Source organism: Harpia harpyja, chromosome 12, assembly GCF_026419915.1.
Source record: "Harpia harpyja isolate bHarHar1 chromosome 12, bHarHar1 primary haplotype, whole genome shotgun sequence".
Lineage (NCBI taxonomy): Eukaryota > Metazoa > Chordata > Aves > Accipitriformes > Accipitridae > Harpia > Harpia harpyja.
The window spans coordinates 4040077-4057463 of record NC_068951.1 but is presented as its reverse complement, the minus strand read 5'-3'; the positions used below and the strand labels follow the sequence as shown (position 1 = coordinate 4057463).

General features: G+C 42.0%; 1 protein-coding gene across 2 annotated transcripts in view; it reads left to right on the top strand.

Annotated features, from left to right (window-relative positions):
• The window catches only part of CLTC (clathrin heavy chain), a 36506-nt gene that overhangs the window by 13398 nt on the left and 5721 nt on the right, over positions 1-17387 (top strand). For both annotated transcript variants that reach the window (XM_052803373.1, XM_052803374.1), the window contains exons 5-30: positions 660-773; positions 1180-1353; positions 2222-2419; positions 3080-3280; positions 3882-4034; positions 4344-4466; positions 4737-4874; positions 5000-5164; positions 5285-5465; positions 6566-6729; positions 8441-8566; positions 9142-9284; positions 9692-9926; positions 10273-10395; positions 10492-10637; positions 10804-10987; positions 11328-11520; positions 11974-12131; positions 12349-12513; positions 12607-12714; positions 12841-13008; positions 13181-13330; positions 13605-13736; positions 15053-15163; positions 15875-16045; positions 16330-16551. In XM_052803373.1, coding sequence (XP_052659333.1) covers positions 660-773; positions 1180-1353; positions 2222-2419; positions 3080-3280; positions 3882-4034; positions 4344-4466; positions 4737-4874; positions 5000-5164; positions 5285-5465; positions 6566-6729; positions 8441-8566; positions 9142-9284; positions 9692-9926; positions 10273-10395; positions 10492-10637; positions 10804-10987; positions 11328-11520; positions 11974-12131; positions 12349-12513; positions 12607-12714; positions 12841-13008; positions 13181-13330; positions 13605-13736; positions 15053-15163; positions 15875-16045; positions 16330-16551 — 4146 coding nt within the window. The remainder of the gene's footprint in view (positions 1-659; positions 774-1179; positions 1354-2221; positions 2420-3079; positions 3281-3881; positions 4035-4343; positions 4467-4736; positions 4875-4999; positions 5165-5284; positions 5466-6565; positions 6730-8440; positions 8567-9141; positions 9285-9691; positions 9927-10272; positions 10396-10491; positions 10638-10803; positions 10988-11327; positions 11521-11973; positions 12132-12348; positions 12514-12606; positions 12715-12840; positions 13009-13180; positions 13331-13604; positions 13737-15052; positions 15164-15874; positions 16046-16329; positions 16552-17387) is intronic.

Genomic DNA, 17387 nt, shown 5'->3' with positions numbered 1-17387 from the left:
TGTGAAAACTGATGCATACAGAGCTTCACAGCAGGGACTACCTGATGTAGCAGGAGTCTGTTTCGAGTCATGAAGTAAGGTGGCATGTCATAACCAGCCTAATTAGCTGCTTGAAACATGTGACTCTCAGCTTCGCAGGCTAAGCTTAAGGGAAAAGCTGTTGTAATCTTTCTTTGATGCTGATCCCCAGTATCAGGCTTAATTTACTTCCAAAATATTGGATGCAAAAAATTGAACGCTAGAGTTACAAGGCTAACTAGTGGTCTAATACTAACACTGGAATTATGTGAGCTACTTTGTGACAGCTAAAACAAGGTAAAACCAAAGCTAGGTTCAGAGAAACATCTTCAGAACTGTCTCTGTAAAATGTTAACCAACTTGAAAGAGTGTGTATAGTGACCTAATTGAATCCTTAAACTTCTAAGTAGCTAGGGGTAACTAAAGATTATGCTTAACTGTTTCCATCACCTATGGTACATGAATACAGTATGCCACACGTTTAGCCAGTGAAAATATTTAGGAAGACCGACTTAGTTTATCTTTGCATAAGCTTGGGATTAAGGCTCAGCAGCAAAAGAATTGCTGTATCTTTATCGTTGAATCTATTGTCACAGAAATTAAATACAACAACTAACAGACTAATCTTATCTATTGCACAGTTACATATCATTGAAGTTGGCACACCACCCACTGGGAATCAGCCATTTCCGAAGAAAGCAGTGGATGTCTTCTTTCCTCCTGAAGCACAAAATGACTTTCCTGTTGCCATGCAGGTATGACAGCTGCAAACAAGAACACAAGAACGAGTCTGTAGCTTCTCTTGGTGGATGTGACACTGTAACAGGGCACTGGAAGCCAGGTGGTCAATATATTGACCTGAGGCTTGGCACTAAACTGTTGTGATTTCTGCCTCTGCTTCAGTGGTGTTAAAGGAAAGGTGGAGACTGAAGGAGCATTCAAAGGCAGCATGTTCCTGTTTATGGAAGAAATATCCATGTATATTTAACTTGTCTTTCAAGCTCTTAAAACATCATTCTACTGTGATAGTACTCAAGTATTAAGTAAAAATATAACAGCACTTCTAGCTCTCCTGAAATGGCATAGCTATCTGCTGATTATTAAAAGCACTTACTTGCTTTATCCAATATCAAATTTGATTAATCTATTCCTGTTTCGCAGATCAGTGACAAGCACGATGTGGTGTTTCTCATAACAAAATATGGCTATATCCACTTGTATGACCTGGAAACTGGCACCTGTATCTACATGAACAGAATCAGTGGAGAGACTATATTTGTTACTGCACAGCATGAAGCAACAGCTGGAATTATTGGAGTAAACAGAAAGGGACAAGTAAGGAAGCTTTGCCCGGAAACCACTTGTTTAGCTAATCCCACTGGCCCTTAATGATACAGTGTAGTGTTCATATCAATGTCTAAAAGTTTACGTAAATTAACAAGACGGAATAGTAGAATGAGGAATATGGTAGTATTGGATAGTTGAACAGGAGTGCAGCTTGTCTGACTTCTAGTTTCTTCTACAGCTCAAGCTCTAGTTGCATAATTTGGAGGGTTTTGTAATGGCAGTCAGTGGATCTAAACACTGTCCTACTGTTGAGGATGGAACTAGTATATACCTCTCTTTTTGGGGGCAGATTGTATCCTCTTGCAGAGCATGTGCTAATGGGAGTCTTAAATACGTTAACTTTGAACTCTGTTGAGAATATGTGGTGTCTGACGGTGTTCTGAGCCCTAAAGAAAATCTGCTACTGTATCTCCATACACATCTAACTTAACTAGTTTAAACTAGTCTGCTAACATTGTACAGCTATGCCTTTAGACTGAATTGATCTCAAATGTTGTTGCTGGTTGAGCATGGGTAATACAGAGCAGAAGTCTTGTTCCTAGTTTATCCTCCACGATTGGTTACTTAAGACACTGAGTACAGGTTATAGAAAGATAGTACTTACATCCCTGTATTTCTGACCTTTGTCAATACCGGAGTTTAAACTGACTGTTAATCATCTGCCTTGATGCAGTCATTGGATGGTAGAGGTTCTTTCTAACTGGAGGTCTGTTTCTTAAATAGAATGACACAACTCTGCAGTTATCAAGGGATGAAAAAACTTTCCGTGTATGCTATTGCTTTCCTTGTAGAGGTTAGCTTAGCCTTTGGCTCACTTATATTTGGACTAACTGGAAGTTTTCCTTGATTTATTCAGGTGCTCTCAGTGTGTGTGGAAGAAGAGAATATTATTCCCTATATCACAAATGTGCTGCAGAATCCTGACCTAGCTTTACGAATGGCTGTCCGCAACAACCTGGCAGGTGCTGAGGAACTCTTTGCCAGAAAATTCAATGCACTGTTTGCACAAGGGAACTATTCGGAGGCAGCAAAAGTGGCAGCTAATGCCCCAAAGGTAATAGACTGGTATTCAGAACAGTACTGAACTCTACTGGCTTACACTGCTTGATTCAGTAAAGCTTGCTGAATTTCATAAGTAGCAAGGTGAGAATCTTGTTACTGCTTCTGTCCTAATGTAGTACTTGACATACCTGTGAAGAACCTGTACACAATGTGCTGAGAGTACTGATCGTATACTGGAAGATCTTAAAGCTTGTATGAAGCCCACAGAGGGGGAGAGGAATAAATGATGAAGTAATGGCAATGAGGCTTAATGCTTCTGGTACTTATCTTTACTTTTCCAATGATTAAAAAAGTCTCTATGAAAAGACAGCCTCTAGCTGAGGCTGCACCTGGAAACAGGATAAAAAGGACAGGCGAAGAGACTAAATTCAAATGAAGGGAACTTGCTTGCAAGGAAAAGGGTGTCTTAATTCTGTGGGACAGTCCTCTGAACTTAAATCTGCATTGCTACTGGTAGGCTACTATTGCACATCTTCTGTCAAAACATCTCAAAGGGAATATCTGAGCTGATGTTATACTGCTGCTGACTTATTCCGGGCTGGCAAAACATAATGTTGCTGTGGCAAGCATTTCTAAGTTCAGCTTTCTGGAGAAACTCTTGCCAAGCCACAATAGCAGAAGAGAAAACTAAAGTGTATCTTATTTCTGGCAGGGAATCCTGCGTACTCCAGACACCATACGCCGGTTCCAGAGTGTTCCAGCTCAGCCGGGACAGACTTCCCCTTTACTCCAGTACTTCGGCATTCTGCTTGACCAAGGGCAGCTGAATAAGTACGAGTCACTGGAACTCTGCAGACCAGTGCTTCAGCAGGGACGCAAACAGCTCTTGGAAAAATGGTTAAAAGAAGATAAGGTAAATTTGGGCTAGATACCTTTAGAGCCCTGGAGGCGGAGGGACATAACTGCTTGACAGCCTCCCCTCCTTCCCAGGAAAACTCAATGGGGCAACTCATCAATATGCTAGTGTGATCAAACAGTTGAGCGGTAGGTGTTCACTCTACCTGTAACTATGACCCATATTATTGCAAGAGAATTGATCAAATACTCCAAGAGCTTCACTCATTCTACTTAAAATTACAGCAGGGTCAACTTGGTGTGGAAAAGCTCCTGAGCTGCTGCCGTTTTTTCCCAAACCACTTCAGGCTTCTTTGGATACTCACTTGCATATACTTTGAGCTGTGGTTATGTTTCTGTAATTAGCTGAAGAAACATGCTGATACAATGTATCATCTAATTCTTTTTAGCTCTATGAATGCATTTCTGACTCCTGTAGAACAGCCTAAGGAACAGAGCCCATTAGATCACTGCTGAAAGAGTCAGATAATGCTATCAAGCTGGGCCTTAATTTTTTTTTTAAGAGAAATCCAAAAGGAAGACAAATGAGGAAGAAGGTAGTAATGCATTTCAGCATGGCACTGTCAGGGTGGACTGACTGTATTTCTGTCTTTAAACAGCTGGAGTGCTCAGAGGAGCTGGGAGACCTTGTGAAATCTGTAGATCCTACACTAGCACTTAGTGTCTATCTGAGAGCCAACGTTCCAAACAAAGTCATCCAGTGTTTTGCTGAAACAGGACAAGTCCAGAAGATTGTTTTGTATGCGAAGAAGGTGAGAGGAAATTAAATTGCCAAATCTGTCCTGTATTTAAGAATAACCAGTGTATGTTCCAAGGCAGCTAAAAGTAATTGTGGGGGGAATCTGAGAGCCTGTGTAGTACCTACTTTGGCCTAAGGCTTTGTTATGAATAATTACTGCTAGACTTCATACATGTATCCTTTCCTACTTCCCTATGTAGCCTCTTCCAAATGAGGAAATCCTGACTGGGTTGTGTAAGGTACTGACAGTAGCTTTTACTGAGCTCTGTATTGAACAAGGCGTGCGCTCTTGCTGAGTTATTACTTTTCATTATCTCTTCAGGTTGGATATACTCCAGACTGGATTTTTTTGCTGAGGAATGTAATGAGAATCAGCCCTGATCAAGGACAGCAGTTTGCACAAATGCTTGTTCAAGATGAAGAGCCTCTTGCGGACATAACACAAGTAAATAACTTTATTGCTATGAAATGTTAACTTCAAGGCCTTAAAATTGGTAAGAGGAGCCTTACTCTTACCATCAGAGACAGATTTTGAGCAACAAGTTTGGATTTACCTTTCTGGGACAATGCTGTTTCTTTCCTAGTTTTAAGAACACTAAATGGCAGCTTAGTGCAGTGCCAGAAAAAACAGTTTAGCTTTGGAAGCTGCACTTGATGTTATTATGTTTAAATATACTTCCAGTTTCTAATCAAAAGCCTAAATCTTCATTTGCAGATTGTGGATGTCTTTATGGAGTATAATTTAATTCAGCAATGTACAGCCTTCTTGCTGGATGCACTGAAGAATAATCGTCCCTCAGAAGGTCCCCTGCAAACACGTTTACTTGAGATGAACCTCATGCATGCACCTCAGGTATGCTTTTCAGAGTTATTGGATTAGGCTTTTCTGTAGGTAGACTAGCCACTGCATTGTGGTCCGTATAAAATGCTAGTGATGGTGTTCAGAAACTAAATGAAACTTTTCAATATTCCTTCTAGGTTGCAGATGCTATCCTGGGAAACCAAATGTTTACTCATTATGACCGTGCTCACATAGCTCAGCTGTGTGAGAAAGCTGGCTTGCTACAGAGAGCACTTGAACACTTCACAGACTTGTATGACATCAAGCGTGCAGTAGTTCACACTCATCTTCTCAATCCTGAGGTATGAGATCAAATATCCTGAATCTAGCAAAAGCCAGGCCATTAATAATTGCTTTCAACATTTGACTTCAGAGTGTGGAGTGTTCTAATTTGATCTAAAATGGCTTACATGTCTTTGCAGTGGTTAGTGAATTATTTTGGTTCCTTATCGGTAGAAGACTCTCTGGAGTGTCTGCGTGCTATGTTGTCTGCTAACATTCGTCAGAACCTGCAGATCTGTGTGCAGGTAGCTTCAAAATACCATGAACAGCTGTCAACACAGTCACTTATCGAGCTGTTTGAGTCTTTCAAGAGCTTTGAAGGTAAGTTTGTGCTCTTGCCTCTAGCAAAAGGAGCTAGTGCTCACCTCATCATACATGTGTGTATGAAGGACTGTCTCTGCTGAAATCTAGAAAGCCATATTGAACTTAAGTACCTAGGCCTCAAAAGTGTTTTAAAACCTGACCTAAACCTTAAAGTTTCCCTGTTAAGGGGGGCACCACCATTCAGTGTTGCACAGTTCAGTTTTCTGAAATCCTACCAAAAAGCTTGGAGCTGTAGACAACCTTAAAAGTTAACTGAAGAAGCTGCTGGCCTTTTTCCTCTATCCAAAATGGTCGTCTTAAATTTGTGTAGCCTTTGGTTTTGGGCTTTTGTACTTCTCAACAAGATGAGCTGTGTATAGTCTAGTCAGCATGGTGGTATGTTGGTGCTCAAATCTCTGCAGATGTGTGGCTGAACAGCATCTTGCTAAGCTTTAAAGAAAACCTTAAAGACTGAGAACCCAACATAATCTTGGACTCTTGGAATTTGGAGAATGTTTAGTGGAATAAGATGCTATTGTAGACAGGTTTCTTGCATAGGCAGCCTATGTGTTTTTTTCCAAAAAACACATGAATCTTTCTTGACTAAGTGACTTGGCAGTCACTTGTCTAAAGTAGTCAAGTAGTACAGGGCATCAGCTTTGAGTGAACTTTGGCTGTGGGTCCTGGCAAGCAGCTCTTGCACTGTGAGTTTGTTTTAGTGAAAGGTGTGATGATAGCTTTTGGTCACAACTAGTTCTGGTTTTCTAAACTCTTCCTTGCCTCCTGTCTAGGGGTTGTATGGAAGGCACATGCTGGATGTTTTAACAAAGCTGACCTATGGCAATTGATGATAATACATCAGTATTTATCAAAGTTACATATAACACGCTAGTCTTTGTAATACATGGGGAGGAACAACAGGCTCATCTCAGCTAGGACAATCTGCTCTTAATAAAACAATTACAATGCTTGAATCTTTTTTTCAGTGCTTTGTAAACTTCTGCAGTAGTCAGATTCAAATTTTCATGTAATTGCAACTTGGAAGGCTTGCTTAAAAGCTAATATTGATCCAACTCAAGTGCTTTAGCAGAATAACATGTTGACTGTTTTCCCTCAAGGTTTGTTTTATTTCCTGGGCTCTATTGTAAACTTCAGCCAGGATCCAGATGTGCACTTCAAGTATATTCAAGCTGCGTGCAAGACAGGGCAAATTAAAGAAGTGGAAAGAATCTGCAGGGAAAGTAACTGCTATGATCCAGAACGTGTTAAAAACTTCCTCAAGGTAATGTTTGGGTAGCACTGGACTGTCTTGGTCTGTTTGGGGTTCTGATAAAACATGGTGTGTGTCACCACTGAGATGAGTTAGCTCTGTGAAAATACAGATGAGTTGTAACCTTTGCACTTAAGGATCCATCTGTCCTCTTAAACCAGAGGTATCTAGCATGGTGGCAGTACCTCCTAATGGAGCCTGAGCCTGGAACAGTATCTCAAAAATGGAGAATCTGTCATATCAGTTCCTCACTGCTCTTAGTAAGGTTAACCTGGCTTGAACTCTTAACCTGTAATAATAGCACCAGCTCATCTAGAACTTGTTGCAGACATCTGCTATAAAGTAGGAAACAGGTAACTTGAAGGTTGAGAGCAACCATAATGCCAAATGAGTTCAAAACTTAATGCTTATTTACAGTGTCATCAGCTTCAACTGAGTAGCTGCAGAAACAACAAATGAATAGTGTCAATTAATTCCATAAATGCTTTCTGAGTTCAGGGTTGATGTGTCTCAAGTCATTTTACTTGTACATGCTTACTGAAATTTTAGCCAGGTGAACAGCAGTTTAGCTCTGCTAGGATGTGCCAGTCAGTGTAAGTACATATGCTAACTGACTTACTGCTAGGATTCAGAGCGTTGCTGAAACATTTCTGAAGAGTGGAAAAAGATGGTGTGCTCAAAGTTCAGATTCTGTAGCCTGTTGTTAGTGCTGAGCTTATTGACAAATGTAATGCTGCTAGAAATACCTGAGAAAGTGTGGGAGGGAAAAACTTATCTGGGAACATTTCCTGCCTTCATGTTTGTCAGTTACATAGCATAGTCTTAGATTTCGCTGATCATATCTGAAGATGGCAAAACTCTTCAAATGAGAATTCTATAAAAATAACCTGGTGTCATCGAGGTGTAAGGTATGTAAATTGATCAAGCCACCTAAGATATGTTATCAAGCTGTCAAATTCCTGATGAAAGCTATTGTTTTTTGTGCTGTTCCATGTCTGGAATGTGCAGGACATGTACCAGGTAAATCTCCCAGTACAGGCCTCCCTGTGTAAAGTCCTTAAGTGTAATTTATATGTAGGATTATATTCTGGGATGTGCATGTTCGAATAAGTGATCTGAAATATGCATCCGGAATACTGTCTGCCACATAGACTAAGCTTCTGCACTGTAATCGTTGTAATCTTATGCTGAAAGTTGGAATGCTTTTAGATAACTAATCTGATTAGCAATTTAAGTAGTACTGCTACTAGCTTGATTCTTACTGCTCTCTAAATCCAGAGTTAGAAGGTATCATAAGACACATGGTACTTGAAGTCAGTTCTGTATATAAGTTTATGAACCACAACTTAATCTAGTCTTGGTTAAATTCATTTTGAAATCCCAGAGTGCTAATCCTGCACACCAAACACCAGTGGCGACTAAAAATGGTATCTATAGCTTAGGCTTGTAATAGTTGTATTGTGTTGTAAGACTTTGTAGACTCTGCCGTGCAAAGGGGCAGGGTTAAACTTCAGAAAGCTTCTTGCTGTAGGCCCTGAAGTGGGTGTGAGTACTCCTACTTGCTACATGTTGCAAGCAATTAGTTGAACAATAAGCTGTCACTATTTGGTTGACTGTTGAATTTTGGCTTTCCAAATTCAGCTGCTTTAACAGTTTAAGTGACTGTATTTGTCTGCTTAAGCCCAAGAACAAAACCAAATTACTAAAGCTCTTCTCTTTATAGGAAGCTAAACTCACTGACCAGTTGCCACTCATCATTGTATGTGATCGCTTTGACTTTGTCCACGACTTGGTGCTGTATTTGTATAGAAATAATCTCCAAAAATATATTGAGATTTATGTACAGAAGGTAAGTTACAATTTGTCACTTGGCTTTAATGAGTCAAACAGATCAATCTTTCTAGTATTACATGCAACTATAGGCATTATGTTTGTAACTATTCTGCAAAGAGCCTCATACTTGAGACTGACACTTAAGTACCTATTAGTGGCCTCCAGTATGTTAGCCCTTATGTGAGTCACATCTCTTATTCTTCAATGAAGCTGAGCAGTAACCCCTGCTGATGTGCATCTTGCAGGAGGAAGGCTTGGTAGAGTAACTTTGGAGTTCTTAGGGTAGTTTTAACTTCCAGCATTTTAGGGCGTGGGGAAGTTCTCCTTTATACTTCCTGCAGGGACAAATTGGGTTGCTCAGGAGCTCTTTCTGTGGGGACTGAGCATTAGTGAGCCACTGAACTGTGGTGTGAACCCCTGTTGACTGAAGAATTGACTTGCAAGCTTGTCTAGAACCTCAGGAAGCTGGGGGTAGAGGCAGGAAGATGAGGTCAATCTTAACAAGCAGCCTTCATGTGTGCTCCTAGGGATAAGTATTGACTGCCTATGCTGCATGACAACACATTGACTTCTTTAAATGATCCTGTTTAGGTGAATCCAAGCCGTCTGCCTGTTGTTATTGGGGGACTGCTTGATGTGGATTGCTCTGAAGATGTGATAAAGAACCTTATCCTTGTAGTGAGAGGTCAATTTTCAACTGATGAGCTTGTTGCAGAGGTTGAGAAAAGAAACAGGTATTAAACTTCTATGAGTCTTTTAACACTGCGAGACTGTTAATGGTTATACTGCTCATCCATCAGTGCATGTCCTCATTACATAGCTAAAGCTGGTACTGACATAAGGAGCTGCCGTTGGGTGAGCAAGCAGCAAAAGTCTGCTTTACTTCTTGGCAGATGTGGGGATTCCCCTTAAGCAGCTTCCAGATAATGAGAGTCTTGGGCATGTGATGTTCTTCATAGTGTCAGAAAGTTATACCATTATAACAATGAACCAGAATGCAGGTCAAAATGGAGTACTATAACTCTGGTTTAGTTACTGACTCTATCCTACGCTGAAGTTGACTTCTATAGTGAAGAAACTGTGCAAGTGGATACTTGCTTATTCACTCAACCTCTGTAATGTGAAAACTGCTTCCTTCTAGGCTGAAACTGCTTCTGCCCTGGCTGGAAGCAAGAATTCACGAGGGTTGTGAGGAGCCTGCGACTCACAATGCACTGGCCAAAATATATATTGATAGCAACAACAACCCAGAAAGATTCCTGCGTGAGAATCCTTATTATGACAGTCGCGTTGTTGGCAAGTACTGCGAGAAGAGGGACCCTCACCTGGCCTGCGTGGCTTATGAGCGTGGACAGTGTGATTTGGAACTTATTAATGTACGTATGCCAAGGCAACTGACTCATGGGTTAAGTTCTAACCTGAGTATCATGGGATAGATATTCGGGTTTATGACTGATAAAAGCACTTACTTCATAAAAAGTATTAAGCTAGGAACTGCTCACTTGTAATAGAATGGGTAGCTATTTAATCTCCCTCTGCAACTTAATGAGAAATGTGGGACTCCCCTGGACATCCTAGAATGGGAAGCTGATGGAAGTATCAAAGCCTGAGATTTCTAGTGTGCGTCTCAGGCAGGCTTAGTTAATGTTGCAGTAAATTATCTCATCCACCGTAGGCTCAAGAGCTGTGACCTCACTCTGAATTAACTTTGCCTTTCACTAGGTGTGCAATGAGAACTCCCTTTTCAAAAGTCTTTCCCGCTACTTAGTTCGTCGTAAAGACCCTGAACTGTGGGCCAGCGTACTACTGGAAAGCAACCCTTACAGAAGACCACTGATCGACCAGGTAAAACTGACAAAACATTAAAAGCCTTTGCTGTTCTAACTCGACTTGCTGGTACCTGACTTAACTGATTTGTCAATGGCTCGACTCTGCCTACAGGTTGTACAGACTGCACTGTCAGAGACACAGGACCCTGAGGAAGTCTCTGTTACTGTGAAGGCCTTCATGACTGCAGATCTTCCTAATGAGCTTATTGAACTGCTGGAGAAAATAGTTCTTGATAACTCTGTGTTCAGTGAGCACAGGTGTGTAAAGTCAAAACTAAGTCATAGGAAACTTGAAATTATACCTGGTGCAGGTGCCAAATTGCTGTAATGTAGAACAGCAAATAAACTAATACCCTCTGCAGAGGGGAGGATGAATTTCTTGATCGTTACTTGGTATGTACTAATATTTTCTTCCTCTATTTAGGAATCTGCAGAACCTTCTCATTCTCACAGCTATTAAGGCTGATCGCACCCGTGTCATGGAATACATCAATCGCCTGGATAACTATGATGCTCCAGACATAGCCAATATAGCTATCAGCAATGAGCTTTTTGAGGAGGCATTTGCTATCTTCAGGAAGTTTGATGTCAACACATCAGCTGTACAGGTATCTTAAAAACTCACTCTGTAACTCCTTGTGACATGTGTATCCTCACACCAGGACTTTGCTGTTAGCTTGTGACTTCAGTACTTAACACCAATTAGCGAAGTGACCAAAGCTGCTCAGTGTCTTGTCTTATGAAGTAGAACAAATGTTGTGTATTGAACCCTCTAGTAAGTGAAACTTTGTAAGCCTAAAATCGCTCGTGCTGTGTGTGTTGTATAGACTAGTCCCTATTTTAAAAGCAACTGTGGATCCACTGAAGAACTAACATAAACATAACAGCTCAGTGTCTGTACAACTGACCTTTATAGATAGTGGCTGATCATGGTAACCCTTTCTTTAGGTATTAATAGAGCACATTGGAAACCTGGATCGTGCATATGAATTTGCTGAACGCTGTAATGAGCCTGCTGTGTGGAGTCAGCTGGCTAAAGCACAGCTTCAGAAGGGGATGGTAAAGGAAGCGATTGACTCGTATATTAAAGCAGATGATCCTTCCTCATACATGGAAGTTGTTCAAGCTGCCAATGCCAGTGGTATGATTAAGTTTTATTTAAATCTTTCCTGTTGATGTTGTTCAGTTCTTTTGAGTGGTCTGTTGCTCAAACTGCAGTTCTGTCAAACCTATATCTTGATGCAAGTGGAGAAATCTGGTCCTTTCAATCTCGTCCTAAACGAGAATGGGAAAAGACAGTGTATTCCATTTGCAGATAATCAGTGGTCTTTTAACTACCTTCTTTAGCTAGCTAGAGACTTCTGTCAGATGCAGGAGGTCTTTGCATGAAGTTAAATACCAGGATATATTTAGTTAGGCCCATTGTAAGGTGACTTTATTAATCTAATGTAGCATGTGCAGTATGAAGGCTAGTCTGGATTTTTGGGGAATAGCTGTAGAAATACTTATGTCAAACTAGATTGAGCTGGTAGTATAGCTTAAACACAAGTGTCCTCAATGGTGGGAAGTAAGCATTCTGAACTCTGTTTCATAGGAAACTGGGAAGAACTGGTGAAGTATCTCCAGATGGCACGCAAGAAGGCCCGGGAGTCATATGTGGAAACAGAATTAATCTTTGCTCTTGCTAAAACAAATCGCCTAGCAGAGCTAGAAGAGTTTATCAATGGACCTAACAATGCACATATCCAGCAAGTGAGTGAGACTGAGTTTCAGTTTTGCTGAATCACAGCAGCAGGTTCCTTAGGCCTTGCTAACCAGAGGGTTGTTGGGACTTCTATCTCTTTGGATATGCAGATAGATCTTGGACTTCAAAGGCATTTCCATTTTGATAATGGCTTGAATGCTACACATTTTATGTAAGCCCTTGACTGAAAAGCTGCAAGAATAACCTGGTTATGCTCTCCTGTAGGTTGGCGATCGCTGTTATGATGAAAAGATGTATGAAGCAGCTAAGCTGTTGTATAACAATGTGTCCAACTTTGGCCGTTTAGCCTCAACTTTAGTTCACCTAGGTGAATACCAGGCAGCTGTGGATGGTGCTCGGAAAGCAAACAGTACTCGCACATGGAAAGAGGTAAACTCACTGATTGAATAAGTTAAGGGACTTCAAAGCTGTACCCTCTTCAGAAGCTTTGATTATAAGCGATAATGCAATTGTCAATTCCAGGTCTGCTTTGCTTGTGTTGATGGAAAAGAGTTCCGCCTGGCCCAGATGTGTGGACTCCATATTGTAGTACATGCAGATGAGCTGGAAGAGCTAATCAACTATTACCAGGTAATTAAGCTGACTCCTGTTACACAGTCAAAGTCTAAATTCTTTCACGGCAACTCTGTCCAAAACTGGAGATGTAGTCAGGTTGGTTCCTAATGTGAAACATCTCTAACTGTCTGTATCTCTTAGGATCGTGGCTACTTTGAAGAGCTGATAACTATGTTGGAAGCAGCACTTGGACTTGAGCGAGCACACATGGGGATGTTTACAGAGCTAGCAATTCTCTACTCCAAGTTCAAGCCACAGAAGATGAGGGAGCACTTGGAGCTGTTCTGGTCCAGAGTCAACATCCCCAAGGTGAAAGTCTGAGGCCTTAAATTTTAACCTGAGACGCATCTGTCAGGATTGTCTGTACCCTAGCTTTTATAATAGCAGATCTTGAGGTTATTAATAGCACTAAAGCCTGAGCGCTGATGGACACTGATAGCAATATATGTTAACTGGAATTTCTAATATGCCTTTTGCTTAGGTTCTGAGAGCTGCAGAACAGGCCCATCTCTGGGCTGAACTGGTATTCTTGTATGATAAGTATGAAGAATATGATAACGCCATAATCACAATGATGAATCACCCAACAGATGCTTGGAAAGAAGGCCAGTTCAAAGATATCATCACTAAGGTATTACTTTCCTAGTGAAAGGAGGTAAATTTCTTGCTATGTGCACTTCAGTTCTCTTCTTTCACTAGTAGCCTGTTTAAAATTCAGTTCTTGATATTGCAATGTAATTTCAAAGCAAGTCAACTACAGTAACTAAAGAGATTTCTAGAGACAAGAATGAGTCTTGGATGGGTGGCTCACTTGTGCTGGGATGTCTAAGGTTATGTCTGTCTCTCATTTGGATTTCTCTACAATCAAGCTTCTGCTCTGAATGTACATCCTTACTCATCTCTAGGTGGCCAATGTGGAGCTGTATTACAAGGCAGTTCAATTCTATTTGGAATTTAAACCTCTGTTGCTCAATGATCTGCTGATGGTGTTGTCCCCTCGGCTTGACCACACTCGTGCTGTCACCTTCTTCACAAAGGTAATTTTCCTACTACCCTGTATTGGCTTTGTGTGGCAAGGTTTTGGTAGCGGGGGGGGTTACAGGGGTGGCTTCTGTAAGAAGCTGCTGGAAGCTTCCCCTGTGCTCGAGAGAGCCCATACCAGCCGGCTCTAAGACGGACCTGCCGCCGGCCAAGGCCGAGCCAATCAGCGGTAGTGGTAACACCTCTGTGATAACATTTTTAAGAAGGAAAAAAAAGTTGGGACAGGGGTATTCGGCAGCCGGAGAGAGGAGTGAGAACATGTAAGAGAAACAACCCTGCGGACACCAAGGTCAGTGAAGAAGGAGGGGGAGGAGATGCTCCAGGCGCCAGAGCAGAGATTCCCCTGCAGCCCGTGGTGAAGACCATGGTGAGGCAGGCTGTCCCCCTGCAGTCCATGGAGGTCCACAGTGGAGCAGATCTCCACCTGCAGCCCGTGGAGGACCCCACGCCAGAGCAGGTGGGTTCCCGAAGGAGGCTGTGACCCCATGGGAAGCCCACGCTGGAGCAGGCTCCTGGCAGGACCTGCGGATCTGTGGAGAGAGGAGCCCACGGAGCAGGTTTTCTGGCAGGACTTGTGACCCCGTGGGGGACCCACGCTGGAGCAGTCTGTGCCTGAAGGACTGCACACCGTGGAAAGGACCCATGCTGGAGCAGTTCATGAAGAACTGCAGCCCGTGGGAAGGACCCACGTTGGAGAAGTTTGTGGAGGACTGTCTCCCGTGGGTGGGACCCCATGCTGGAGCAGGGGAAGAGTGTGATGAGTCCTCCCCCTGAGGAGGATGAAGCGGCAGAAAATAACGTGTGATGAACTGACCGTAAACCCCATCCCCGTCCCCCTGTGCCGCTGGGGGGGTGGTAGAGAATCCGGGAGTGAAGTTGTGCCCGGGAAGAAGGGAGGGGTAGAGGGAAGGTGTTCTGAGATTTGGTTTTATTTCTCATTACCCTACTCTGGTTGATTTGTAATAAATTGAGTTAATTTTCCCCAAACTTGAGTCTGTTTTGCCCGTGACGGTAATTGGTGAGTGATCTCTCCTGTCCTTATCTCGACCCACAAGCTCTTTGTTATATTTTCTCTCCCCTGTCCAGCTGAGAAGGAGGGGGAGTGATAGAACGGCTCTGGTGGGCACCTGGCGTCCAGCCAGGGTTAACCCATCACATATCCACATCAAAGAAAAAAGTTGCAGTTGGAAAAGCGCTTAGCTGTAGTAGCATTTTAAAATACTTAGCATCTTCCCTGTGAGGTAGTGAAGTAGCTAGGAGACCTCTACAAAAAGTTATCTTGACTTAAATTTATCTGTCTGATTCCTTGAAGGTTAAACAGCTACCACTGGTTAAGCCCTACCTGCGCTCTGTTCAAAATCACAACAACAAATCAGTGAATGAGTCCCTGAACAACCTCTTCATTATTGAAGAAGACTACCAGGTATGTCTTGTCTTGAAACAGTAGTGTCGGGAACAGGTATCAACTTGCATGCTGTGTATGTTTCATAATAGAAGCAGCTATTTCTGAATTTCAAAGTTCTATTCAGGCTGGGGCTTCTGTGTCAATATTAACCTAACATTCTCAGTCTGTTTAATGTCTAGAAACACAGGTTTCTTTCTTGTTTTCAGTAGATTTTACCTGCTTGCTGTTAACTTGAATTCCTTAAGTGTATGTTCTTTGACACTTCAAACTGAACTAGTGGTGACTAGCCAAGGATTAAGTGGAGAACTTAGTGGCTTTCTAGGAGCTTTTTGGGTCATTCCTACTGGGGATAGACTGCCTACTTTGTTATGAGTGTGACAGATCAGCTTTTATTTAAGGCAAACAGTGGGTGCTAAGGAAAGAACTCACAGAAAGCACAAACAGTTGTGATGTCTAGCTGTTCTACTGTTTTCAGAGAGCAGCTGTCTGGTATTTGGAGGCTCTTAACCTCAGCAGTCACTACTGAAAAATACTAACTGGAATACCCTAAACTACATGTGTCAAACACCAGCTTCTCAAAAAAAAATCGGTCTCTCTGCAAGTCTGGCTAGAATACTTTATCCTCCTAGAAGTAGGAATACAGAACTGAGATGTATGGAAAATGTTTCTGTCTTTGTGGATGGGGTCATACACTTGAAGTGTGAATAACTTTTTTTCTACTTAACTCAGGCTCTTAGGACTTCTATAGATGCTTATGACAACTTTGACAACATTTCTCTTGCTCAACGTTTGGAGAAACATGAACTAATAGAGTTCCGAAGAATTGCTGCGTATCTCTTCAAAGGAAACAATCGCTGGAAACAGAGTGTAGAACTCTGTAAGAAAGACAGACTGTATAAGGTAAGAGCACTGCACAGGTCTGGTTTAGCACACTTGGCTTGTTTGGAGACCTGTGACTTTCTAGTAAAGTTGCATCATTTTGGATGCCACTAGGCGGTGTTTGTTGCTAATATGGCAAATCTTGCTTCAGAGTGGCAGTAGATGGACAGATTTCTTGGAAACAAGGCAGAGAATGCCTCCTCTCTGCTCACGTCAGTAATAGGTTGCAGCTTAGTTAAATACCGCATCCATGTGAGTGATTGTACTATGGCACCTGAGGCTAAACAGACTCTCTCCTGTTGTAGGATGCAATGCAGTATGCTTCAGAATCCAAAGATACTGAGTTGGCAGAAGAGTTGTTGCAGTGGTTCTTGCAGGAGAACAAGAAAGAATGCTTTGGTGCTTGTCTCTTCACCTGCTATGATCTCCTAAGGCCAGATGTTGTCTTGGAAACAGCGTGGAGGCACAACATCATGGACTTTGCCATGCCATACTTTATTCAGGTCATGAAGGAATACTTGACCAAGGTAAGAGCAGGTGCTTCTCCAACACTGAAAGCTTGTTAGTCACTGTGGTGTATGCCTTGAGACTGTCTGCTTGCTACTAACATTGATTTGGGCTTTGTCAGATGTCTGTCTGTCCATGTCCACACTTACTTTTCAGTCCATCTGGGGAGAGACTTCGCCCTCTAAGAGACTGAAACACTTGCAGACTCCACCCTATCTACCAATTACAGAACCTACATCAGTAGTATTTGCCTGACCATGGGCAGTGTCTTAAAGTAGTTCCAGGATTCAGGCTTTTCATATGCTATGTCAGTCAGGAATCCCAGCTGGGATCAAGCTCTAAATTCTAGACTGTATACTAAAAAAGCTTTATAGCTAGATCTTGAGTTAACTTTGCCTGCTCTGCATTTAACCCTAAAATGTGGCTCTCATACTTAATGGCACTAATTATGACTCAGCTTTTGTTTGAAATGACTTAGGATGGGGAAGTACTTGGTAATGCTCTGACAGACTTGAGCCAGATTTGAGTTAAATACCAACTGTCACTAGCGAGATTTGCCCAGCTGAAGCTTTTAGAGTATCTTTTAGTGAAATGGTGTAAATTCCTTAATGATTAAGACTCTGTGAGAAGTAAAACCGTAACTCAAGCATGAGTCAATGAAGAGTAGAGTGGCTGTTTGTCTAGAAGATTTGCTTGGCTGTTACTTCTAAAGGCAGGACTACTCTGTAGTCATATAGCAATCTGCTGTCCTTAAATGCTGTATTTCGGGGGAGGTGGGGAGCTATCTAAGCAATAGTACTGCTTGTCAGATATACCTGATGCACCAAGCTAATACTAGGCCTCTCTCGAGAGTAGT